At 41.7% G+C, this 26,321-nt stretch overlaps 1 protein-coding gene across 3 annotated transcripts in view; it reads right to left on the reverse strand.

Moving 5' to 3' along the window:
* ttll4 (tubulin tyrosine ligase-like family, member 4) overlaps nt 1–24,119 on the reverse strand; it is a 42,057-nt gene extending 17,938 nt beyond the window's left edge. The window contains exons 1-10 of one of the 3 annotated variants that reach the window (XM_038301389.1): nt 23,974–24,119; nt 22,251–23,157; nt 20,560–20,962; nt 20,190–20,331; nt 20,031–20,107; nt 19,375–19,432; nt 9,778–9,896; nt 9,588–9,698; nt 8,386–8,462; nt 8,106–8,300 (exon numbers count right to left, since the gene is read on the reverse strand). In XM_038301389.1, the coding sequence (XP_038157317.1) occupies nt 8,106–8,300; nt 8,386–8,462; nt 9,588–9,698; nt 9,778–9,896; nt 19,375–19,432; nt 20,031–20,107; nt 20,190–20,331; nt 20,560–20,962; nt 22,251–22,757 (1,689 nt within the window). In that variant the 5' untranslated portion in view covers nt 22,758–23,157; nt 23,974–24,119. Of the gene's footprint in view, nt 1–8,105; nt 8,301–8,385; nt 8,463–9,587; nt 9,699–9,777; nt 9,897–16,497; nt 16,647–19,374; nt 19,433–20,030; nt 20,108–20,189; nt 20,332–20,559; nt 20,963–22,250; nt 23,158–23,969 lie in introns of those variants that run through there. The other 2 variants (XM_038301390.1, XM_038301391.1) reach the window with 2 other exon arrangements.
* Nucleotides 24,120–26,321: the final 2,202 nt, after the last annotated feature.

Below are 26,321 nucleotides of genomic sequence, written 5' to 3' on the forward strand. Positions count from 1 at the left end.
TTGATCTCAGGTGTAACAAATACTTCATCAGATAATGAAATCCTTGATATATTACGCACACATGGCTCACTTAAAACAGTTCTATCGGTTTCTGATCCAAAAAGCACCTTCTATAAAAACCTTATCGTTGAGTTTGAAGAAGCAAGTAGCTTTTCTGCTGTAAGTTCACTTCTGCCCTATAGATATAAATCAGAGTCTGCTGCTAACCGCGTGTACTGCGTCACTGCTCTCAAAGATGAGTATGCTGCCACAGCGGGGAGCAGCAGCCATATCCCTGACTACATCCACAGTTTTAAAGAAATGGCTGAAAAGAGTGGGACAAGTTTTGACCACATCCTCAAAACTGTGATGGACCAGATCCACCAACATTTGAAGACACAAGGAGCAATTGAAACTGGAAATGGAGAGGATGCAGAACCAGAAGAAACCAAAATGACCGGTTTAACCACCGCACCAGCTGCGCTTGAGGTACAAGCTCCATTGGTTGTACCTCAACCCTCTCAGCCATCCCCTCTTTCTACAAGCACTGAACAACTCGGGGCACGACCACGCCAAAGCCATCAAGTAGATCCCATACATACTGGTTCTACACAAAGATTTTCTCTGAACCCTAATGATCTCAATCCTCCTGAAATTCAGAGGGTTGTTGTTGAACATGTAGTGAGGAACACTGACCTGACTGCTCCAGTTTCCCTACGCCTTCGCTCATTTTCTGGACGTGTTCCGAAGCCCAGTAATGAAGCAGACTATGAATCATGGCGTTCACAAATTGAACTATTACTTGCAGACCCGAGCCTTTCTGCCCTGCATGTCATGGAGAGTTTGCTGGTTCCTGCTGCTGACTTGATTAAAGGTTTGGGCCCTAACACTTTGCCAGCTGTGCTACTGCGTCATCTAGATTCAGCTTTTGGCACAGTACAAGAGGGTGAAGAGTTATATGCCCAGTTCCTGAACATACTCCAAAACCCATGTGAGACAGCATCATCTTACCTTCAGCGGCTTCAGCTTATGCTGACAACTGTATGGAAAAGAGGAGGAGTGAATGCTAATGATATGGACAGACAACTGCTGAAACAATTTGTGCGTGGATGCTGGAACAATGACATTATCACCAAGTTGCAGTTCGAACAACGCAGAGACAATCCACCACCTTTCTCTGAACTGCTGCTGCTTCTGCGCACAGAAGAGGACAGGCAACAGGCAAAAGAGCTGCTGATGAAGAAGTACATCGGGTCAAGTTCTTCCAAGCAAAAGGTTACGATTCAGTCACAAAGCACTTGTTCATGTGGCCACACAAGTTCTAGTGATGAGCTTAAAGAGCTGAAGAACCAGATCCAGCAACTCCAATGCCAGATGTCATCCTTCCTGAAAGCCCAGAAGAAAATCGAGTCAAGGCCAGCACCACGCCAGTCCAGCTGCCCTTCACCTCAGTCATCAAACCATCCAAAACCTTGGTATTGCTTTAACTGTGGTGAGGATGGACATATCTCTTCAACCTGTAAGAACGCATCAAACTCCCGCCTGGTTGACCAAAAGAAAAAACAACTGCGGCAAAAACAAGCATGGAACGCAAAGCAGAATCAGTCAAACTAGCAGCAGCTTCTGTGACGGGACACCCAGGAGCTGCAACTAAAAGCTGTCCTAAAGAACCACCCAGACTGCCACGCCTGCCAAGAGGCCTTGTGGGGACAAAATGTACTGGCCAAATACAAATAAAAGGAAATGCATTAAACTGTCTTTTTGAAACTGGCTCCCAGGTCACAACAGTGCCACATTCCTTTTATAATGCACATCTCAATGACCATACGATACAACCTCTGAACAACATCCTTGAAGTAGAGAGGGCCAACGGACAATGTGTGCCATATTTGGGCTACATTGAACTAAACATTACATTTCCACCTGAGTTTCTGGGTACCACCATCTCCATAGATACATTAGCACTAGTGGTTCCAGACTTAAAGCAGTCCCAACCCTTAATTCTGGTTGGTACTAACACACTGGATTTGGCCTATATCCAGATTCAGGACAAAAATCCCAGTCAGCCTGTTACGTCAGGTTACCAAGCTGTTGTCCAGATTCTTCATCATCGCCAGAGGTGTAATTTGGATGGCAATTATGTTGCTTTGCAGCTTCCCGAGGCATACACCATCTCTGCTGGCCAAACGACTGTCCTTGAGGGTACCCTGGCCACTTGGTCGCTGCAAGGAGAAAAATCTGTTCTAATTGAACATCCAACTTCATGCACCCTGCCTGGTGGTCTCATAGTAAAGACATGTCTTGCTGACTTGCCACCTCGCCAGCCATGCCAATTGCCGGTATTGATTACAAACGAGTCTGAACATGCCATTACCATCCCAGCACGAACAACCATTGCAGAAGTCAGCGCTTTCCAGACCATTTATACCAACCAACAAAGCAGCTATTCAATTCCATCTACAAATGGCTCATCATTTCAGTATGACTTTGGAGACTCCCCATTAACACCTGAGTGGAAACAGCGAATCACAGACCAGCTCAACAGCATTCCTGAAGTTTTTGCAAAGCATGACCTAGACTTTGGCAGGACAGATAAAGTTAAGCATCATATTAACCTGTCTGATCCTAGTCCTTTCAAACAGCGGCCCAGGCCAATTCATCTTCAGGACATTGAAGCCGTAAGACAACATCTACAGGAGCTGTTGGAGTCTGGAGTAATCCGTGAGTCAGAATCACCATTTGCATCCCCCATAGTAGTTGTGCGTAAAAAGAACGGGAGTATCAGGTTGTGTATAGACTACAGAAAACTCAATTTGCAAACTATCAAAGATGCCTACCCTCTGCCCAAACTCGAGGACACTTTCTCTGCCCTGTCTGGATCTACCTGGTTTTCAGTTCTTGATTTAAAATCTGGTTATTATCAGATTGAAATGGAGGAGTCTGATAAGGCAAAAACTGCTTTTGTCTGTCCTCTAGGTTTCTATGAGTTCAACGGGATGCCGCAGGGAGTGACAAATGCTCCAAGCACGTTCCAAAGACTCATGGAGAGATGCATGGGAGAGATGAACCTAAAAGAAGTCCTGGCTTTAATCGACGACCTCATTGTTTTCGCACCAACCCTCGAAGAACACGAAAAAAGACTGTTAAAGGTCTTAAATCGACTGAAAGAATTCGGTCTGAAATTGTCAGTTGAAAAATGCTCCTTCTTTCAGACAGTCAAATATCTCGGACATGTTGTTTCTAAAGAGGGCATAGAAACGGACCCTGACAAAATCAAGACTCTTACTACATGGCCAGTCCCCCAAAACCTAAAAGAACTACGGTCGTTTCTTGGATTTGCTGGATATTATCGGAGGTTTGTGCAAGGATACTCCACCATCCTTAAACCCCTTCATGATCTCACCGCCGGTTACCCTCCAGCACAAAAGAAACTAAAACCAAAAATAAGGTCTAACACATATTTAAACCCTAAAGAACCATTTGGAGGCCGTTGGTCAACAGAATGTCAAGAAGCATTTGAAACTATCATTGCAAAACTCACTTCTGCTCCCATCTTAGCCTTTGCAGATTCCCAGAAGCCCTACATATTGCATACAGATGCATGTTCCACTGGTCTTGGAGCGGTCCTCTACCAGGAACAAGAGAGAGTTAATAGAGTTGTGGCTTATGCCAGCCGAGGACTTTCCAAGAGTGAAGCAAAATACCCTGCTCACAAAATGGAATTCCTGGCTCTCAAATGGGCTGTCTGTGAAAAATTCCATGATTATTTGTATGGGGCAGAATTTACTGTTGTGACCGACAGTAATCCATTAACATACCTCTTCACATCTGCTAAACTTGATGCCACAAGTTATAGATGGTTATCAGCACTGTCTACTTTCAATTTTAAAATTGTTTACAGAGCTGGTAAACAGAATGCCGATGCTGACGGTTTGTCCCGTAGACCCCATGGTGAATTGATTAATGATTCTGTTTCCAAGAAGGAACAAGAACGTATACTCAAATTCACCCAAACACATTTAGATGACCCAGCATGTGTACTTCTCAACTCACAGACCATCAGTGCTCTCTTCAACCGTCATTTGCTTTTTAGTCCAGACCCCAATCCTGACCATTCCCTGGTTTTGTCGCTGTCTGTACATTCTGACAGTGTGCCAGACAGTTTCACAGATGACACACAGTTCACCTCTTCTGTACTTCCACAACTCTCTGCTGCTGAACTTGTGTCCAAACAACGAGCTGATCCAGTCATTCAGCATATTGTTGCACAACTGGAGCACGGAGAATCAGTACCACCACTGCTCAGAGAGCAACTCCCAGACCTACCTCTTTTACTGCGAGAAGTAAATAAAATGGAGCTCCTTAACAACCTTCTCTTCAGAAGAAGACAGGTGGGAGAAAAGACAGTGTACCAACTTGTGCTGCCAGAAGAATACCGAGCTAATGTCTTAAATCAGTTACATAACCAAATGGGACACCTAGGCTCTGAAAGAACACTGGACCTCGTTCGTTCCCGGTTCTACTGGCCACGAATGGCTGTTGACATAGCAACTAAAATAAAAACCTGTGAAAGATGTATACGCCGCAAGTCCCTTCCTGAACGTGCTGCACCTCTCGTGAACATCCAAACAACCCGTCCTCTTGAGCTGGTCTGCATAGACTGTCTGTAGAACCAGATGGTCGAGTCAAAGACATTCTAGTTATGACAGATCACTTCACAAAGTACGCCGTCGCTGTGCCAACTGCAAATCAGAAAGCTACAACTGTCGCCAAGTGTCTCTGGGATAATTTCCTCGTGCATTATGGAATACCAGAGCGGCTTCTGAGTGACCAAGGTGCAGACTTCGAATCAAAGATCATTAAAGAACTTTGTAAAATGGCTGGAATCAATAAAGTCCGAACCACTCCTTACCACCCAAGAGGAAACCCTGTTGAGCGGTTCAACAGAACTTTACTAGACATGTTGGGAACTCTAACTGATCAGGAAAAGTGTCACTGGAAAGAGTTTGTAAAACCACTGGTGCACGCTTACAACTGCACCAAGAATGATTCTACTGGGTTCTCACCATACGAACTGATGTTCGGCCGTCAACCGAGGCTTCCTGTTGATCTAGCCTTTGGACTACCATTGACTGATGATGAGCCTGAATCTCATTCCCAATACGTTCAGAAACTAAAATCTCATCTTGAAGACAGTTATAAACTGGCAATCAACAACTCAAAGAAACTAATGGAACGAAACAAACTGCGCTTCGACCGCCATATAACTGCTTCTGAACTGGCTATTGGGGACAGAGTTCTGGTGAGAAATGTACGGTTAAGGGGTAAACACAAGCTGGCTGACAAATGGGAACGCGAAATATACATTGTAACAAAGAAAGTAGAAAACCTTCCAGTGTATACAGTGAGACCTGAAGGTAAAGAAAAACCTTTAAGGACTCTACATCGAGACCTACTGCTGCCATGTGGATACTTGTCTGCAACAGTACCTATGAAACCTGAAAAAAATGCTAGAAAGCCTCACCCCTCTTCTCCAACAGAGCCTGTTGAAGATATAGAGGATGATTATGACGATGACTTAGTTCTGCATATACCTGTTATGCCTGAACCATTGAAATTCTCTACTGTTATTGACATCCCGCCAAACCCACAATCTTCTAATACAACTGAATTGCCCGTTAATCCTGAGAATACTGAACCTGCAACTATGGAAACAGAACCTTCCACAATGGAACCTGAGCCTTCAGCTGCAGAGGATGCAGTGGAAGTCGTCCCTGACCACAGTGAGGTTCAATCTGATCAGACTATGCCTGTTGAAGCCTCCTGTCCAAAAGGAAACTCACCTTCTTTGGAGCCCTCCAGCGAAGACCTAGGAAGTGACCCACCTGAACATACTGAACCAACCTTTCACCGTCCAGTCCGTAAAAGGAATCCACCAGATAGACTCCAATATTCTAAACCCGGCCATCAGCTCATGAAAAGCATCCAAAGCCTTTTCCATGGGTTGAGCTCCATGTTCACCGTCGCCCTTCTGGAGGACAAGGAAGATGTGGCCTTTGGATCGCATCAGCCAGTCATCAGCTGTCAGCCGAGTCCATGTCCGAGGACGTACATGAGAAAAGGGGGGGAAAGTGTAACCCACAGCACATAAGGCCCTACTTCCGGGTTCAAACTGAGTAGTGCGCCCTGTCCCTTTAAAAAGGGGGCGGATCCCTGACCCAAACAGATTGCTCCACTGATGCTACAGCCAACGCTGCTCCTCGCTGTGGTTTCTCTGTTTTTGACACTCCACCGCTGCTTAATTTACTCTGATGCCTTCACCATAGATCACTTTAGCTTCTTACAACTCGGTAAGTTTGTTTTCATCTATTGACTCATGCTTGATTGTTCATTCAAACTTACTGATAACTTAAATAATACCGCAGATTTAGAAACTCATAACCTGGTGGACATTCCCTATATGCTCTCTCAAATCATCTACTCATCGGTGAGTTAAAATATATTATTTTTATTCCTTATTTTGAGTTTGTGATGCTGCAGTACACCGGTTGCATGCTATGCTAACATGGGTAGTTAATATAGCTCCCAGACACGCCCACAGCTTCACTCAGACTTTTTTTTTTTTTGATTAATTCAGAGGGAAACTTTTCCCCAACCAAGAAGCAGTAAGATTTTTCCCAAGCAGTAAATGTATTGGTCATACATTATTTTATGCTTTGGGTTAATTATAGAACTTTGTTTGGAACTTTTCCAGCCTTAGAAACCATGGTTCTTTTTTGTTTAAATAGATCTGATTGTTTATTGATATGTGTTGCGCAATACAATTAAAATGGAACTGTTGAAATAATTTGGGTTTTTCTTGACCCATGATTTCATCTTTGAATAAGTGCACTTTAATTTAACTTGAGATATTTAGAAACATTGAAGCTTCATAAAGAAATCTTGTTTATTATTTAAATTATTTGATGTGTCTTAGTGCTGTGATTTATGGCATAACCAACTGACTTATTGTTTTTATTTATTGCTAAGATTAAATTTATTGTTTATTATTTTACTAATTTATGATTCTGGCCTGATTTCAGGTCAGGTTTTTTTTGTTGTGTGCTGTTCCTTTGACTGTCCATTGGGTGGCGAGCTACCAGAGAACCACCGATACAGTGTGGTAGGAAAAAGTTCTCACAAACCTGGATCCTCTGATTTTGTTTTCCCAACGGACCTCATGAACTGTGAACCTTTTACTAATTGAACTGAAGAGTTTAATTTCTTTTTTTGCTCTTTTGAATTATCCTGTTGGAATATATTTGTTTTTTTTTTGTTTTTTTCCTTTGAAATTATATTGATTATCACATTTGTGTGTAATTCTATTAATTCATATCCATATAAATTATATAATATAGCTCATTAACATGTATATGTAACCCATACTCTTTCTATTAGAAAAAAAATATACAACTATTAATCATAATTTTCTTTCTTGTGCTTATTCACACCCCTTGACTCTACAGCCGAATCTTCTTCTGAGCTCATTTTTCAGTCAGCCAAGCCCAAGTGTTACAATTAGGGCTGCAACTAATGATTATTTTGCTATTTGATTAATCTTCTTGTAATCCGTCTAATTAATCAATTCATAATCTGATAGAAAAAAGAAGATTTTAACAGATTAAACCAGGTGAAACTAAAACTTTGCCACTTGAGGAGTTCTGGAGCATAAATCATATTGAGAGATGAAAAAGATTTTTATCTTAAATGCAAAATGTTTATATATTTTTTGTAACGTTGGTATAATTACTTTTGTAAGTGCTTTCATCTGTCAGCTTGTCAGATTGATTAATAATGATTAATTGTTTCAGCCCTGGTATTTGTGTTTAGAAAGTTTTAGATTTTCTGGTATCAAACCTACAGCCAAGTGAATCAAGTTGCTGCCAAATTAGCTCCCTCATTTAAAATAAAAGAAATAAATTACAGATTCACCAAAATAAAGGCATCCCAAATAATATCAAACACAACAGGACTGACTGTTAACAGCTACCACCTTTCTGTAGCTCCTTCATCTTTTGTCTGATCATCCCTCCTTTGCATGAAATTCTGACTAATTCATAAAAAAGTTAGAGAAGTGCACAACGTACGGGTTTGACGATCCACTTCTGCTTGGAGCCTCCTTCTTCCCAGGCTTTACGGAGCAGCTTGATGTCCTGAGGAAGGATGAAGGTCCGTGGGAAAAAGCTGAACTCCTGTTTGCCGAAGCAAAGCTGCATCTTGGACAGATTCCTCCAGAGCCGGTCCTTCCTGCCGATTTGAAAGGTTCCTGGGAAGTGGTTCAACTGCAAAAACAAAAATAATAAATAGAAGCAACAGTGAGTGCAAATCCTGGAGTCCCGGCTGGAGGGAGTCTCTACAGGGACTCACCTTCTGGTGCTCTGCGATCGCCTTAAAGCCAGGAGACTTCATGTGGTGCCCCCAGCAGCCCAGCCAGTCATAGCTTTCTGCATGAACAACAGACTTCAGTCACACAGCGTCACCAACTACACCCCCCTCTAGGTTCTGCTTGAACCTGACCAGGCCTGCAGGTAGAATCTAACCTAGAAGCTGCTGTTCTAATGCTACATTCAGACCGCATGCTGCAGAAGCAGCTAGTTTTCAATCAAAGTCAATGGTTGACGCGCATCAAGAGAAAGCAAAAGGTCCTGCAGCGCGTCTGAGCAGCTGAAGCAGCGCCTCATGAGCTTCTGAGCATCTGAGGCGCGGGACGCCTAAATTAACTTAAAATGTCGAAACCTGCCGGCAAAATATGCTTGGATTTTTTATTCTGGTGTCTGCAGTTTGGATTACGTACGCGAAAAACGCCTTCCAGGCACCGCAAACATTAGCTGAAAACCTCGTAGAGGCAACCCGGCCAGAGGCTGCCGTTGAGCGGGATTCCCAGCGACAGAGCACCACCGCTGTACGGGGGTCTGAGCGGCTCCGACAGCCAAATAATATTTGATGGCAGGATCATAATCTGGATGAACTGACTGCACAAATGAAGTTTTCAGGTGGACTTTCTCACTTAAAAACATATCAAAACTAGTTTTTACCCACTGACCGCAGCAAATATAGCAAAGCCGCTCCCTGCCATTGAACACAGGAGCAGCAGAAGCATCAGACGCATCTGGACACACTTTACTGGACCTCTGACCTTAATGTGGACAAGCATCAAATATGAAGCAGCAGGAGCTTTTTTCCACTTCTTGCGGTCTGAATTTAGCATTATTCATTAAAATAAGCCAAGCTACGCTCTCGATTAAATCCGCCATTGTTACAGGCAAAGAATAGATAGGGTAGCTCCGCCCAACGTGCATCAGATCCACTTTTCAACCACGCAGCGAGAGCAGCAAAGATGCTTCAGCTACGCGTCAGAACCAAACTTGTACCAGTATCAAAAATGAAGCAGCATGTGTGTCTTTGCTGCTTCTGCTGCGTGCGCTCTGAACGTAGCTTAAGAGTTAAAGATCAGAGAATTGACATCAACAGTAATGGATCTGAGCTAATGACCCTTAACTTGTGAAGGGAGGAGGAAAGGTGTGCCAACAGGCACTTCTAATGGTCCATATGTTGGTGCGATGACTCACCCCTGGTGACCTTGAAGTGTGACCTGGCGATGGTGTGCTTCACAATGTTGGGCGTAACGGTGCTCATCTTCCATTTGAGAAGCCGTCTTTGTTCAGCAGGCAGCAGCTCCACTGCAGAGCACAGCACAAAGGGTCAGCCGGGAAAAGAAAAACTGTAGTGGTTTCACTGACCAGAGGAGACGCTCCTGACCTTTCTCATTGGCTGTCCCAAAGTACAGCGTGGGGGGAATGAGAGGAAACAAACTAGGGACGAGCGCCGGCCGCTCCTCCCGATCATCCTCTGCTTCCAAAACCATCGGCTCCTCAACGCTGAACAGAAGGAGAGAAGAAGAGAAAGGAAAACTTATCAGGCGAGAACATCCACGTTTGGTCCGACTGTTCTGATATGTGTCGAGGAAAAAATAAAAACCCTGTCAGACACTGAGGCTGGATGAAGATACACTTCCCTAATGTTTTCTAAGCGCATTTTGTAATTGAATAAAGAAAGGTTGCTGGAAGTGTAGGGCTGGGTATTGATCAAAAATTTTCGGTTCCGGTACCGATACCTTCACTTCGATACCGGTTCCTGAACGATACTTTTTTCGATACCAGTTTTATAATATCAATTCGAAGAAAAAGAAAATTACACAACATAAAAAAGTACAAATCTTGAGTTTTACTTTAAGCTCTGATTTTTCCATTTACATTTTTCCTCTTACATAAAAAAATAAATAAATTCTGTGTCTAATATTCACTGTTACATTGTGAGGACCTTTCTACTTAGCAGTTTCCCTTTAGAAAAATTACCATGTCTGACAAACAAGCCCGTTGAATGGGATCCTACTGACAGCGCACCGCTGGTATGTGGGGGGTCTGAGCGGCTACGACAGAAATATTGGAAGGCAGGATGAACTGACTGCACTGATTAAGTTTTCTGGTGGATTTTCCCACTTAAAAACATAATAAAACTACTTTACTCCCACTGATCACAGCAAATATAGCTGCAAGGCAAATAAAGAATAGAGTAGCTCCGTCCAACGCGTGTCAGACCCACTTTTGCACCACGCAGCCAGAGCAGCAAAGCTCCTTCAGCCGCGCGTCAGAAGCTGGTACAAGCAGCAAAAAAGGAAGCAGCAGACGTGATTTTGCTGCTCCTGCTGCGTCCAGTTTGAAAGCAGCATGATTCACTGCTCACTCTGCTCTGGCTTTGCTCTGCCCACGGGCTGCTGAGAGGAGGATGGTCGCGCCGGCTGCGGTCCGCTCTTCTTGCAGTCAAACACCGAGTAACTTTCTGCTCTAAATTGTTTCCGTGCTCGATGTATTGCATTGCGCACTATTGGCATCAGTCTTAATAAAGTGAAGCCGCGCTTTTGACCTGGGGGGCATTTTAAAGGGGTTCCACGACGCTGCAACCAGTTCACAACAGATACACATGAACCCTGGCTGTAGGCGTGGCCACCTGTGTATTTTTCCTGGATGACGCAATCACGTTAAGTGTTACAGCCAATCACCGAAACTTGGTACCAAAAGACGAGGCATGTTTCGATACTCTGTAGAACCGAAGCATTTCGGTCGGTACCATAAAAGTACCGAAGTTCGGTACCCAGCCCTATGGAAGTGACAATATTTAATTCATCTTACTAAAATCTTTTAAAGGTTTTTAGACTTGCTTGAAGTGGCTTTGGAAAAAAAAGGAGATGGGAACATTTGTTGAATAAGTTCTACCGCAGTCAATATTCACCAGCTAAAGTCACCACAACCTGCCTGGTTGCAACAGATTCATAAACCTTCGCACCATCACAGGTCTGAGGTCAGCGCTGGTGTCTTACCTTTACTTCTGTTTATTACAGCCACGCATACCTCGCATCCCCTGGATCATTAGCTTCAAACAGATAGAAACTCGTCTAAAGCCCAACCCGCGTGGGATTAGATTCAGCTAGCGGTAGGAGGCGAGTAATAACCATTGTAGAGTCTGTTTTTAATCCTGTGCAAATCTTCCATGCCAGTCATTTATAAAGTAAAAACCCCACTAATAACGACCTCCTATATTTTGCTGAACTCTTAAGTCGGTTAACTGGTGCTAATCCAATGCTAAGAGAAATTTCTACCCAATCGATGATGGGCTGGTTTTTGTTTCCTGAGCATCCCCTGACTGGATTGCTGTTTAGGGATGGGGATCGTTATTATTTATTGATATTGATACCTTTATCGATACTCCTTATCGATCCAAGTCTTTATCGATACCACTATCGATACGTTTCTGTTATTTGGTGGAAAGACGATGCGACAAATATGTAACAGACAGAAAGGAAGGGGGGAAAAAAATTATTTGAAGAAATGTCTTCTTTTGGTTTAAAAAAATATATTAATTTTCACAATTGTTGGTTAATGTATTGTCACTTTTCATCATGTTTTTAGTGATTAGGAAAATATTTAGCAAATAAATAATTGTATTTTAAATTAAATGTAATTTTTAATCAATGTTGGCATCAGTAGTTTAATTATATATTCTAAAATAATTAGAGCAATATACAACTGTATTACTCATGTTTCTTGCCAAAAACTCGATTTCCCTTTTCTTTACGTTACACTTGAACGCATCATGATAACCTAATTGTCATTTTACTGAGCCAATCTGAACACATCATCACGCAGCACGTCTGAAACTTTATTTACTTTTCAAGCTAACTAGCTTGTATGCTGCCGATTACAACACGGATTTCACAATTTCTATTTTGAACTGACCGGACAAGCTACAAAGTCTGTGTGCGCTTACCAGTGGTACTCTGAGTGGATGATGAAGACGGGCTCCGACTGTGGTGCGGCGGGGCAGCAGCAGGAGGAGGAGGAGTCTTTTCAACCCGGAGACAGTCGAAGGTACTGCATTCGGCCTTTATTTGATGCACAATACTAATGTGCTTGGCCATTGAGGTTGTGTTCCCCCCTTTACAAGAGATGATTTTGCAACATAAGTTGCATTTCGCTTCTTCTTTATCTTTGAGCTTGGTAAAATGAAGCCAAACTTTAGACCTTTTCGTCCGTTCAGCCATCCTCGAGTCGCGAGCAAAGTTAACTGCCAGACTTCACTTGTTTTACCTTTAATATCTGTTTGCTTACAATTTCATTCCAAAACATTGGTGGACACACTGCAGTGATTGGATTGATTAGATTTAAATGCTGTGACGCGACTCGAGGGACACACAATTATGTTACAGGACCTCCTGGAGAAAAAAAAAAAAACGACCAGACTCGATAGTGGTATCGATAAGCCCAAACGTTATTGATTTTCGTGTTTTGAAAAAAGTGGAACCGGGTCCTTAATAGAACCGGGTTTCGATCCCCATCCCTACTGCTGTTAGACTCACTTCAAAATGTTAAAGCTACCAGTAACAGCTGACTGTGGAACATTTGACAGCGAGGACATTTTACAATTGGACAGAGGACAGCCCATCAAAGAACCATTCTTTCACAAATGATAAATGGCCTGTATTTATATAGCGCTTTTTTAAGCCAGGAGACTTAACCAAAGCGCTTTACACTCAATTCATTCACGGACACACTGATGGTGGCGAGCTACATGTAGCTACAGCTGTCTTGGGACTTGCTAACAGAAGCAAGGCTGCCGTACACAGACCCTCTGACCACCATCAGACCCAAGGACCAGCGGTGAAAGAAGTACTCCACAGTAGTACTTGAGTGGAAGCATTGATACTTATGGTCAAATCTTCCTAAACTACAAGAAAATGTTACCCAGTAAAACATCTGCTAAAGTTAAAATATTGAAGGTGAAGATTCTCAGTCATCCAGGTCATAGTCATTCCAAAAAAAGTAAAAACAATCCACTGGACTTTCCCTCCAAGTTTGAAGACGCTTCGCTTCCCATCCAGGAAGGTTTTTCAATACAAGATGTCAGAAATAGTGTTGAGTAAGGTGCTTTATATAGAAGCCCAAAACTTGTTTTGGCTTAGAAAACATGCTAATTGAACCAGAAAAATGGGTCCGCCCCTTAGGAATGGGGAGTCGTTTTGGGTTCTTTGTTAGCCTGCAATGCCCGATACTTCTTCTAAATCTTTTAACTCCACACCAATTCTGATATTTTGAATTGAAAAAGCTTCCTGGATGGGAAGCGAAACGTCTTCAGTGTAGATTAACTTTAAAGAACCTGCAACTGTCAGAAACCACCTGATTTATTAATGTGTAGAACCACCTGCTACAGATTCACCTGGAAAGAACTTCAGCTTAAAAATTACGAAAAATTACAACTATTTTATTATTTCATATATAAAAGCAAAGTAAAAATAAAACAGGAACATTTTGATTCTCCTACTTTCACTATGGAAAAGATTTATGGTTTAATCTACCACAAAGAAACTACAACTCTGATTTAGGAACTTATCCTGTCGAACATATTGTCCACACGGCAACAACTAATGTTTTAATAAAATTCATAAAGTAAAAATAATATCTGTCCTGGGTTTCTCACATTTGTGGAATATCGTGCAAATCTCTAAAACAGTAGAGTCCAGATTCAGTCCTAAGAACTCCTATCTGCTATGTTGGATTTACATTTCAAAGAAAGAAAAGCAAATTACAAATAAAGCAGAGCCAAAAGAAAGAAGGAACTAAAAGCTTTCTGGAAAAGGAGTGGATTGAAAGTTATAAGTACTACCCCAAAAAAATTACTCAAATAACGAAAAGATACTCAAAAATAGTACTTAAGTAAAGTAATCAAGTAAATGGACTTTGTTAGTTTCCACTACTGGCTGCTAGGCTCTGTTCTGGATATTTTACCCCCGTGACTATGGACGCCTAACCTGACTCCGCCAGAAGGATTTGCTCCGCATATCCATCTGGAAACGTTCCGTTGAAGTAATTTTGGGAAGGAGCGAAAATACTGGTTAGCTGATTGGCCTATGTTGGTGATAGACGGGCCAAATAAACCAATCAGATCAACAAAGCATTTGATGTACTAACAGAGCGACGACGAAAACACAACCACAAGCCAGGCTACTCTTGCTGAAACCAGTCGGGAGAAGAGCAAAAACATCTTTTCCTCTGAGAAAAGCCTCCAGAGCAGTGTTTTGCTCTTCTTTCAGTGAAGAAATACTCTGTAATTCCGATAAAACTTGCTCGATAGCCACGCTAACGCTAGTTTCATCGGCTGAAGCCGCCATGTTCTTTAGATTGAACTGTCACGCTTCTCGTTGCGTCACACCTCAACCCGCCTCAAAGCCAACGCTGATTGGACGTTCGTTTGGTGAACGGCTCCAAATTTTCTTCAACCGAGAGTCTCCAGACTGATTTGCGAGTGAAACCTTGCGGGATCAGGATGTTCTCACGAGGCTAATGGACGCCATGGGAACGCCTAGATCCCACTGCACAAAACTCCTTTAAAAAAAAACTAATTGAAGTCTTCTGAGCTATTTCAAACATTCGGCACCTTTATCTCCCAACGTGAGAGAATCATTGTTGCCTGGATATGCTTCAGACTCAGAGAGGTCGAGCTTGGAGGAAAAAATGTGACAAAATCCACAAAATAAAAAAAAAATAAAAAAAAACAGTGAATCTGAGCTTTTCCTGCAAATTGTTCTGTCATAGAAAAACACCCTTTAGATTAATGTTCTGTAAACATGAGTGACAGCGATGAAACTCAGACCTTTACAACAACCACTAATTGCAAACCTGCCAGGAAACCTCTGATAGGAGTCGGTCCTTTTAGAAAGGAAAGGGAACAGGTTTTGCAAACCGTGGGGGGAAAAAAAACATGACAAGACATGTTTGTTCATTAACAGTCAGATAATTAAGGAGCCACGCTTGACTCCTGCTAGTAAGGCGCGCAAAACTTCGCTTTGGGGCTGCTCTGCCTGAATAAAATTAGTCAGAATTTAATTGATTTATTGGCTAGTTTTAATTGAAAAAATGTACGTATTGAGCCAGTAAAAAGAAATTCAGCCAAATCGGCTGATATTTTATCGGTCCAATAAATATAGTGCATCCCTATTTTTTTACCAAATCAATCCAAGTGAAACAAAAACTTTTCCCCTTGAGTTTTGGATTGAGCCTATTGACATATTTTTTTTATCTTAAATGCAAAATGTTTACATATTTTTTTTACAATCATGATATAATCACTGCTCTACGTGGGTTGCTAATCAGCTAAAGGCATCTTTTACAGTCTCTATATTGCAGTTAACGATTAATCCATTACTGATTATTTGACGATTATTTTAATAATCGATTAACCGTTTCAGCCCCACTATGTAAACAAAAATAAACCAGTATAATTTAAATAGATTAAAACCACTGGTTTGTTTACAACAGCAACCTGCCTGCCTGACCAAATCCAAAGAAACCCAGTGAATCGGAGCTTTTCCTCTAAATTGTTCTGTCATAGAAATACAATCTTTAGATAGATTTTCTGTAAACATGAGCGACAGTGATGAAACTCAGAGCTTTACAACAATCGCTGATTGGAAACCTGCCAGAAAACCTCTGATAGGAGTCGTCCTTTTAGAAAGGAGGAGGGATTACCGGTATGTCACTCAGTGATGGACTGTTAGGTGTTAAATAAAACAGTGTAGAATACAGTTTATTTTTAAGTGGCTAATGTTAAAGTGCGGATTTATCAACAAGCCCTAAGAGAAGTTATTTTAAAAAGTGAACCACAAAGCCACAGGTGCACTCAGTGACCTTTAACTACCGCTATCAGGCATCAGGTCACTGGTCCACTTTGTAACACAAGGTGAACTACATGTCTGAAACACGACGCTGGGAAGGATTAAATGTCAGCGGACGGACTGATGGAACAGCAGGTCTAATCTGACTCTTCAAACAGCCACTTAGTGGCAGATCCACAACAACAAAAGCTCCTTTCCTTTAAAACCGCAGTCCTTAACATCTTCAGAACATGAAGAAGCTCAAAGATACTCACATGACCGTCATAGAGACAGGATAACAAAACGATTTCCAGACTTCAGTTAAAACCTCTTCCACCACCGACAGGTTCACCTCAGAATCAAAGACCTCCAACTACATGGAGTAAAGGCAGGTGGAGGAGTCAGCGTATGGAAATGAAGTCGGGAACAAAGCAGTTAGGGGTAAAAGGCAACAACAACGCTCCCAATCTGGGCTGTTTTAGAAGAGACTCAACACACAACAGTATGCAGAGACAATGGAGCAGAGCTTTCCACCATGATCTGCCACTTTCAGCCTCTCCTAACAATGAGCTGACAGAGAACAGCTGAGAGACCAGGAGAGTCAACGCCATCAGCTGGCCAGATGTTCAAACAGGTGTCAGAGGAGCAAACAGGAAGTGATGCTGGGTAGAACACCGCCTGAATAAAGGCAGATCTTCCATCCAACGGACATCAAAACGTCCCACGTTTTACGACGCTCACGTAAAACGCAGAAGGCTTCCAGAACACAGAGCGGATAGGTTGCTTTTAGATTCATCATCAGGGATCAAAGCCTCTAAGAATTAATTTGTTTTTGATCACTTACATAGCCCTTACAAATGGAGTCCCCCCACCCCCAATCAGATCTAGAAGCACAAGATCTATATCCAGTCATTCAGCAAAGATCCTGCTACATGGCATGTACATCTTATTTTGGCATTTGGCCGAAATAATAATTACCGGAATTTGAATGAAGTTGAGCCTTTCAATGATATATTACCTACTGTAAAAAAAAAAAAAAAAAAGCGAATAGAATACAGTGAACCCTCGTTTATCGCGGGGGTTACATTCCAAAAAGAACCCGCGATAGGCGAAATCCTTGAAGTAGAAACCTTTAGTTTTTTAAAAGTTATTATACAATGAAATACTCCATAAAACATTGAAATCAATGAACAAAAACTTTTTACAGGCCCAAGCATTTGTTAAACAAATAAAAGTACTGTATAGATGTTGTTATTGTCTGTTCTTTTTTGTTTTGTTTTTTTACAAATCACTACTGTACTGTAAAATAATATAGTTATAAATAAATAAGTAATAATTTTAATCATCAATATGAACTGAAGGGTTAATATTGCGGGGATCAGCACCGCCCCGCTGTGACGGATTGGAACGGGAGAAAATGAAACATTATTATGAAAAAAAATACAAAGTACAGTAGGACAAATAGTGACTGATGTGTACAGTACAGTATTTCACTGCTGTTCTGACGGAGCCGCTGCCTCCTAATTGCTCTGTGGCGTTTTTTTCTTCTAAAGCCCGCAGTGCAGGTGTGTGTTTTTTGGAGAAGAACATAGTTATTGGTAGCTGTTGTCGCTCTTTTTTCTTCTGGGCCAAAAGATCCTTATAAACCGACATGCCACCATCGATTATGTTTGAGAATAAAGTTTAACAATGCATGAAGCAGCGAGACCGTGAAAAGTGAACCGCGTTATAGCGATGGTTCACTGTAGTTAAAGGAATAGTACACCCAAAACATGATTAGCCTTCATTTTCTACTCTCCCCCATGCTGAACAACACTCTGGAGTACTTTTTTAATATCTCAAATGCATCTGGAGATCTGGGAGGCTTCTTGCTGTCTGCTGACATTCAAATAATGGAGGTCTATGGCGCCCGAGGCAGAAAGGTCCATAAAAGTCGACAAAAAACGTGTCAATATTTCTCCATACTGCTCGTCCAATGTATTCCAAGTGTCCTGAGTGGGTAGTGCCAGAATTTACTCGAAACAAAGTCATTTAGAATGTTTTTAGAGCATAAACAGTAGTGTATAGGATTTCCTAAAAGCGCGTTCACGAGTCTACGGAAACCGCGGCAGACCAAACCAGATGAAAGTGCGCATTCAGCGTCTGCTCTGCCGATAATGCAAGCGTAGAAGAAGAAATGTGCTGTTTACCTGTGCAAAGAAAGAAACAACGAAAGAAAAATGTCTGAGGACTTCAGTGTTGAGGAAGAGCATGAGTTCTTTGCAGAGCTGAATGCGCACTTTCATCTGGTTTGGTCTGCCGCGGTTTCCGTAGACTCCTGAACGCGCTTTCAGGAAATCCTATACACTACTGTTTATGCTCTAAAAACATTCTAAATGACTTCGTTTCGAGTAAATTCTGGATGCTACCCACTCAGGACACTTGGAATACATTGGACGAGCAGTATGGAGGAATATTGACACGTTTTTTGTGGACTTTTATGGACCTTTCTGCCTCGGGCACCATAGACCTCCATTATTTGAATGTCAGCAGACAGTAAGAAGCCTCCCAGATCTTCTTATAGAAGCACTTTTGTTATTTTTCTTTATATATTCGGGCAAGTTGGCGTTTCTTGTTATTACGATGACATTAATTTTTGCCATCATAATTTCCATATCTTTGAAATGTTACAAAGGTATAAGGTTTGGTCCTGGAATCCAATAACACTATTGGCTTGAAATTTTCTTTTTCAAAGTATTTCACTGAGGGCCCTATAAAGGGTTAATTCCCTTAAAACTTGTTCGAGTTTTTAGTTCATCACAAGCAAAAAAAGGCATTCAAATTGAAAATCTTTTTTGTTTCAGGATTTCTTCTGTTCAATTCTAACCAGCTTCCCTGTCTGTGCAGAAGAAAAGCATCCCAACAAGATGATGCTGCTCCAACTTGGCACGTAAACCATCAAAAACAAAGAGACCAACTACTTCACTGAACAACTTCTATTCACCAATCATCTGGTGACATTTTATACTAAAAGATGGGGGGAAAAAACTGGTCCTTTGTGCTCATCCTGAGGCTTTAGTGGAATAAAACTGTTTTTTATGCGAGGTGTTTTCACCACAGACTAAAAGCTTTAAAATGATTCCTGGATTAACCAAACGGTGTGTGTCTCTTACCTGGAGAGGTGAGGGATCGATGCTGCGGACGAATGGATGGAATAACATTCAGAAACATCTGGAAACAGAAGAATAAAGTCTTAGACACAGACTGGTTATGCCTCACGCTCATATTGTATGGAGCTGCAGACAGGAATGAAATCTGGATTTATTCTGGGCCAAATTAGAGGAACCTAAATTAACAATTTAGATTATCTGAGACTAGAATTTAAGGAACAGAAAGTAGCTGAATCCAGTGATGGTTTTTGTTCCATCTCACAATATTCATTCTGACAGCATTTGTGGATGCATGGAAATATAATAAAGCAGTGATTGAAGCTCAACTAGTGAGCAACATTTCCATGGAAACCTTTTCCCGCTTCTGTCTCCTTGAACCCCAGTCGGCTTCAGCAGATGGCCGCCTACTCCGAGTCTGGTTCTACTGGAGGTTTCTTCCTGTTCAAGGGGAGTTTTTCCTCTCTACTGTCGCTACAAGCATGCTTTTTGTGAGGTATTGCCTGCGAGTCAATGAGTCGATGCAATCAACTGGTTTTCCTTAGATAGAAAACTTTAAATCAATCTGATTGGATGATCTGGTGAACTGGAAAGTGCCTTAAGATGATGTGTTGTGAATTGTGTCTATAGAAATAAACTGAACTGAATTGAAATGGTCTCACCATCATCACTGCAGGCATTTTCCAGTTCATCTGGAAGCTCCTCCTCCACTCCATCCACCTGCATCATACAGTCTGAGCTGGAAACACAAGCCAAGAGTGAAATACTCCAACTTAAAGAATCCCCCAACCCCAACAAATAAAAAAAGATGGTGGACTTACCCAATCAGCTGCTCCTCTGTCATTGAGGAGAACGAGGACTGAGTGGAAGTGGGGGAAGGTCGTCCTTCCCTGGTGAGGTGGATGGCTGAAATCTGATTTGTCACTGAGCCGACTAAACCTCCTGCAGGACTCGAAGCCACATCTGTCCCAGGATCAGAGTCAAGTAGAGACGTCAATTAGAGGACAGCGAGGCTGGTTGGTTTCATGTTTTTAATCACATAAATATCATGTTTAAATGACCAGTAAACGGAATATTTACTTTATAAATGCAGTTTTTTTTTTTTTTTTTAAATGGTTACAGCTATAAGCTCGGGTCTGTAATCCTTGGTTCAGGTATACAGGTTTTTAAACATCAACTCAAACCGATTACCTTCATCAGCATGAAGCTCTGTGGGCTGCAGCTGCAGGTCGTCACAGAGCACAGCTGGGCGGACGATGCAGGAAGAGGAGTCCTGCTGTGGCGGCGATGCAGCCTCCTGGGGTTTGTTGTTGGTAGCTGCTGCCAGGACAGCTGGAGGACCACCTCTCAATAGCAGCTGATTGTTTAAAGAGGTCTGTGATAGATGAGGTGCTGGTGTCTGGCTGCGCCTCGCTGCCAGTTTAGCCAAATGGCTCCTCCGTGGAGAAATCACCTGCCTCTTTGTGCTTCTTGTTTCATTTTTTGTGCCGTTGTGGCTGGAGGTTTTCTTCCGCAACTTTGATCCCTGATGTCTCGAAGGTTTTAGGCAAAGATGAGGCACTGATGGTGAAGAGAAACAGGCTGTAGCTGTAGGCTGAGGAGACAGAACACAGAAATACTGTTTAAGCTTTTTTATATTCCACTGGGATTTTAACTTAAATATCTTAAATATGTGAAAGCCTTATTCAAAAAAAATAAATTATAATAAATACAGTCCAGGTGTGTGTAATTTAATCTCTTTATAAATCCTACTGATCAGCTTCTGGCCTTTAAGGTTTTGTTAAGACGATATTAAAGAACAAACAGCATCAGAATAATGAAGTTAATATTTTTTTTACTCCCAGAATCTGATCCTGATGGACAGAAGAAAGTCATGAGAAGCTCTTTTTAAATTTGCCATAAGTCATGTCTGCTCAGATCATGCCACAGTTGAACTTTCTGGCTTCGATGCAAAAAAACATCTATGGCAGAAATCCAGCCGTTCTAGTGGCAGGAAATGACTCAGAGGGGACGACAGGAGCCAAATTCAGGTCTTTATTTGGGCTGCAAATAACGATTATTTAAAAAAATCAATCATTCAATTATCTTTTTTGATTAATAATTAGATAGCCAAAAAATCCTTAAAGGAAAAGCCAGCTCATATTCAGATTTCAAACTTCTGGAAGTACTTTAAATATTAAATTATTCCATACTGTTCAATAAATGATCAGTGTTTTTAATTAAGTGTAATTTTCATTTGAATGTGCTTTACTGGAGGCCTCCATGTTTGTCGAAGAACACTACTGCCAACAGTCTACTGATTAACGCTAAATTCAATAAATCACTTTGTACGTATCAGTTTAAGGTATAAATAATGACCCATTGATTATTCCTTGCTGACCGGACTTGACAAAAATAATGCAGCCGTTTCACAACGAAATGCAGAGCAATTAATTTTTTTTTATTAATTCTCTGGATTTTAAAGCTGTATAATCAGTGGCCGGAAGTCTGCATCGATTTCTGCGTGAAAAGTGGATTTGATCTCGTGTTTCCAACATATAGAAAGTGCCTTTAGATCAATAATGGAGATCAGAAGACTGCGAGTCAAGCTTTCAGCTATGAAAGAAGCACAGCAGAGCAGTGTTTTTCAACCCTGGCCCTAAAGGCACGCTGCCCTGCATGTTTTAGATGTTTCCCAGCTTTCACACACCTCTTATCAATTGATAGCAGATTATCAGGCTTTGCTGAACTGCAATCACCTTCATCAGGTGTGCTGAAGCTCAGAAACATCCAAAACATGCAGAGCAGTGTGCCTTGAGGACCAGGGTTGAAAAGCACTGCAGTAGAGGAAAGACATCACCAAATGCAGCGCTACCCTTAGCGCAGTATTTAAACCCACTCACCAATGGCAGAGTGCTCCGTTGCACGGTGGCATGTCCGCCTACAAGCAGGTTTCTATGACCTCCTGAGGAAAGCTCTAGTAGAACATCATCTGCTGAACTTTGTTTGCCCTCAAACGCCGATCCGTCTCCAGGCTGAAGGGTTCGGGCTTCCACCTTTTCAGAAACAACGCTGCTGACAGTTTGCTTTGGTTTTGACGTTCTCTGAATTCCATTCTGCTGCTCTGCCGGATTACCCAACCCCCTTGATTCGACATGGTGACTCCAGGTGTTTGAACTGTACCCCTCTGCTTTCTCCCAGAGAGGACAGTATGATGAAGATAGGGATGAAACAGCAGTAGAAGACAGAGGTTCGTCCTGGTTCTTAGCCTTGTGGAGCTCCAGGGGAGGGTATCTGAAAGAACCTTTAAAGGCTGCACTAGAAACCAGGGTAGCGGCGGGGGCACTGTGTGCACTAGAACATGCCCTGAGACTCCCATCCCCCCAGGGTAACGACTGATTGGTGGGCATTGGAGCTGCTGCAGAAGTCCTGGATGTTTTCAGATAAATAAAGACTCCCTGCTCAGAGGGTTCCTTTAGCAGGAAGGACCTAAAACATCAACTCCAACTCGATGGACAAGTTCTTGATGACTCATGACCGACGGCGCTCATCATGGCCACCAAAATGACCAACTGCAGATTTCCTCTGGGATCCAGAAGAGTCTGAGCTGGCGGTTTATTCCTCCTGGGACTCAGAGTGGGAATGGAGACGAATACGGCATCACACCAGATCTTAGGAGGTGGTTACAACTGTGGAACTGCTACTCAGATTCTGCTAAGACCATGAGCAGCAGACTGACGATCTGCTGCTTGTTCCTGATTTCTGCTTGAAGTCTTCAACAGCAGAAAGACTCACAGCTCAGCTTCAGTACTGAAAGAAAGAAAATGGGTTGAAAGGCCTGACATTAAACAGACAGACATTGGGTTAAGCAGGTAATTACACCACATGAAAAGGACAGGAAATAAATAACCTTTATTGCAAAAACAAATAGAAACTGAAGGACAAAGTCAATCTGGCTGGATCTGAGCTGTTTCACCATCTAACAAAGTAAACAATCAGTGGCCTGTTGGTGAAGATTATAGTCCTAACATCCTGCTCATCTGTTACATCCTTCCTTACTATATCAGGGATCCTTTTTGTCTGTTTTCATTCTTCCCTCACTTCTATATTAATGGTGCAAGAACATTTCCAGTTCCTTTCTTTAATAAGCCATCAGTAAGCCATGCTGTGTAGCTTCCCTTCCACCCTCTGCTGCCTCTTCTCTGTTCTGTTGGATCATTGAGTCCAGCTCCTGCCATCCAGCTGCCTCTTATCCACGCAGCTTTCGGCCTCCAGCTGTCCAGATGTGACTCATGGACGGGGTGGGGGGCAGTCTCACGTGTGTGTTCACCGCTAGCTTCAATTTAGCTCATAAACAAAATATTTTACTACGTAAAATGTTATTAGCTCGCGTAAATTAAGGCGTTACATCCCAAGGAGAATCCATTTTTGTAAATTAAATGATATATCAACCACTTGGCTGTTTTCTGTTCCCGTGTCAGCCTCTGTCCGTTTACCGATTCACCGGGAAGTTAGCCTAGCAACAATCTCACACAGAATCAACCGATCCCAGGAATCACTAAAGCGCCTCACAATTCCAAAACAACTGGTTTTTGTAGCGGTTATTAAGATCATTTACATACTGACTTGATTTGCAGCGGAGTTCCGGGCATTTTAGTCCATTTGGGTTGAGGGAGGTAACTAGCTGGAGTTTGCTAAGCATCAGAAAAGAGCCGCGCGAGAGCAGCGCCGCCACAACCGAATAGACACTTCTTCTTCTTCTTTTCTATGATGGCGGATCGCAAGCAGGTTTAAGGTGCATACCGCCGCCTACTGGACATTAGTGAGTAGCAGCATCACTTTACATCTATCAAATTCTATTTTTTAATTTTGTATTCTAAAGATTAATAAATAATGCTTTCCTTAATCTATAAATATTCTTTACAAATATTCCTTTAAGATTCCATTCTTGGTCTGTCCTTCCAACCATTCTTCTCAATTTCATGTTTATAAGTTTTACAGTTTGTATTCTACATTTTGTTTCTATCCACATCCTTCACATTTATCATTATTTTTCCTCCCTTTTAAATATATATTATATTATATTATATATATTATATATATTTATATTATCATATAAATTGGTATGTCCCACTCTCCGCCAGGTGACGTCAATTGTTTACCTCGGGCGCGGTGCATCGTGGGAAAACCACCATATTAGGCGTAAAGTCGAGATAAGCCACACGCGGCTGTTCTTTCGGCACAATTATTTACCAGAAATGACACGATCGTGTTGTGTGAGAGGCTGCCAGTCCCGGTGTCTTGCCAAGGTAGTTATCCCTGCGAAAATTTGTATCCCCTCGTCGGGATCGCGCACGGAGTAGGAAGAACAACCCGAGTTAACTCCACTTCAATTCCAACGTGCAGAACTTGAAATTTGAAAGGTTTTACGTGCATGAAAGTTGAGCTTTACTGTTTTATTCTTTACTTCACATGTTATAGCAGAATATCGCCAGTGATATTGATCTAAAACTAATAATAAAACACAAACGTTGGCTTGAAAGCTGGTCGCTGACAGCAGTGTCTACTCCTCCCTCTGAAAGCAAACAGATCCTTGTTCTTTTCCACATGTTCATTAAAAAAATCTCTCATTGTTTCACAGTGTCCAAATGTTCTCATCCCATTGAAAACTGTTGTAAACCGTATACTTGCAATAAAAATGAAATAGAAAATGGAGTGCACGTGTAATCATTAAAGACCATATGCCAGAACTGGCAATATGGGATAAAATAAAACCTGCTGTAATCTGTTCCCCCTGTCTAAATTAGGCAAAAAAGGCCCCAGCTTTTTCATTTTTGGCTTATAAACATCTTTTATGATGACAACTAACCCCTGAAACTTTGGAGTAGATTGACCTTTATTTCTTAAAGTTAATAGGGGGGAACAAATTATAGCAGGCCACCTGCTATAATCTGTTCCCCCTGTCTAAATCAGACAAAAAAGGCCCCAGCTTTTTTTTTTATTTTGGCTTATAAACATCTTTTATGATGACAACTAACCCCTGACACTTTGGAGTTGATTGACCTTTATTTCTTAAAGTTATAAGGGGGGAACAAATTATAGCAGGCCACCTGCTATAATCTGTTCCCCCTGTATAAATCAGACAAAAAAGGTCCCAGCTTTTTCATTTTTGGCTTATAAGTATCTTTTATGATGACAACTAACCCCTGAAACTTTGGAGTTGATTGACCTTTATTTCTTAAAGTTACAAGGGGGGGGACAGATTATAGCAGACCACCTGCTATAATCTGTTCCCCCTGTCTAAATCATGCAAAAAAGGTCCCAGATTTGTCATTTTTGGCTTATAAGCATCTTTTATGATGCCAAAAATGAAAAAGCTGGGGCCTTTTTTGTCTGATTTAGACAGGGGGAACAGATTACAGCAGGTGGCCTGCAATAATTTGTTCCCTCCTTGTAACTTTAAGAAATAAAGGTCCATCACATCCAAAGTTTCAGGAATAAATTGTCATCATAAAAGATACTTATGAGCCAAAAATGAAAAAACTGGGGCCTTTTTTGCCTGATTTAGACAGGGGGAACAGATTACAGCAGGTTTTATTTCATCCCATATTGCCAGTTCTGGCAAAATGGGATGAAATAAAATGGCTGATGTTAGAACACAAACTGTTTATTAAGGATAGTACAACATAGATAAATTGCAAGTTACTATAAACACAAATATAGATTTAAGTACCAAATTTCAACGAGGAAAAAATTATTTCCTTCTGCATATACAGTAGTTTTTAATGATTACACGTGCACTCCATTTTCTATTTCATTTTTATTACAAGTATATGGTTTACAACAGTTTTCAATGGGATGAGAACATTTGGACACTGTGAAACAATGAGAGATTTTTTTAATGAACGTGTGGAAAAGAACAAGGATCTGTTTGCTTTCAGAGGGAGGAGTAGACACTGCTGTCAGCGACCAGC

This window comes from Cyprinodon tularosa, unplaced genomic scaffold, assembly GCF_016077235.1.
Source record: "Cyprinodon tularosa strain WSP-4 unplaced genomic scaffold, ASM1607723v1 ctg467, whole genome shotgun sequence".
NCBI classification, from domain to species: domain Eukaryota; kingdom Metazoa; phylum Chordata; class Actinopteri; order Cyprinodontiformes; family Cyprinodontidae; genus Cyprinodon; species Cyprinodon tularosa.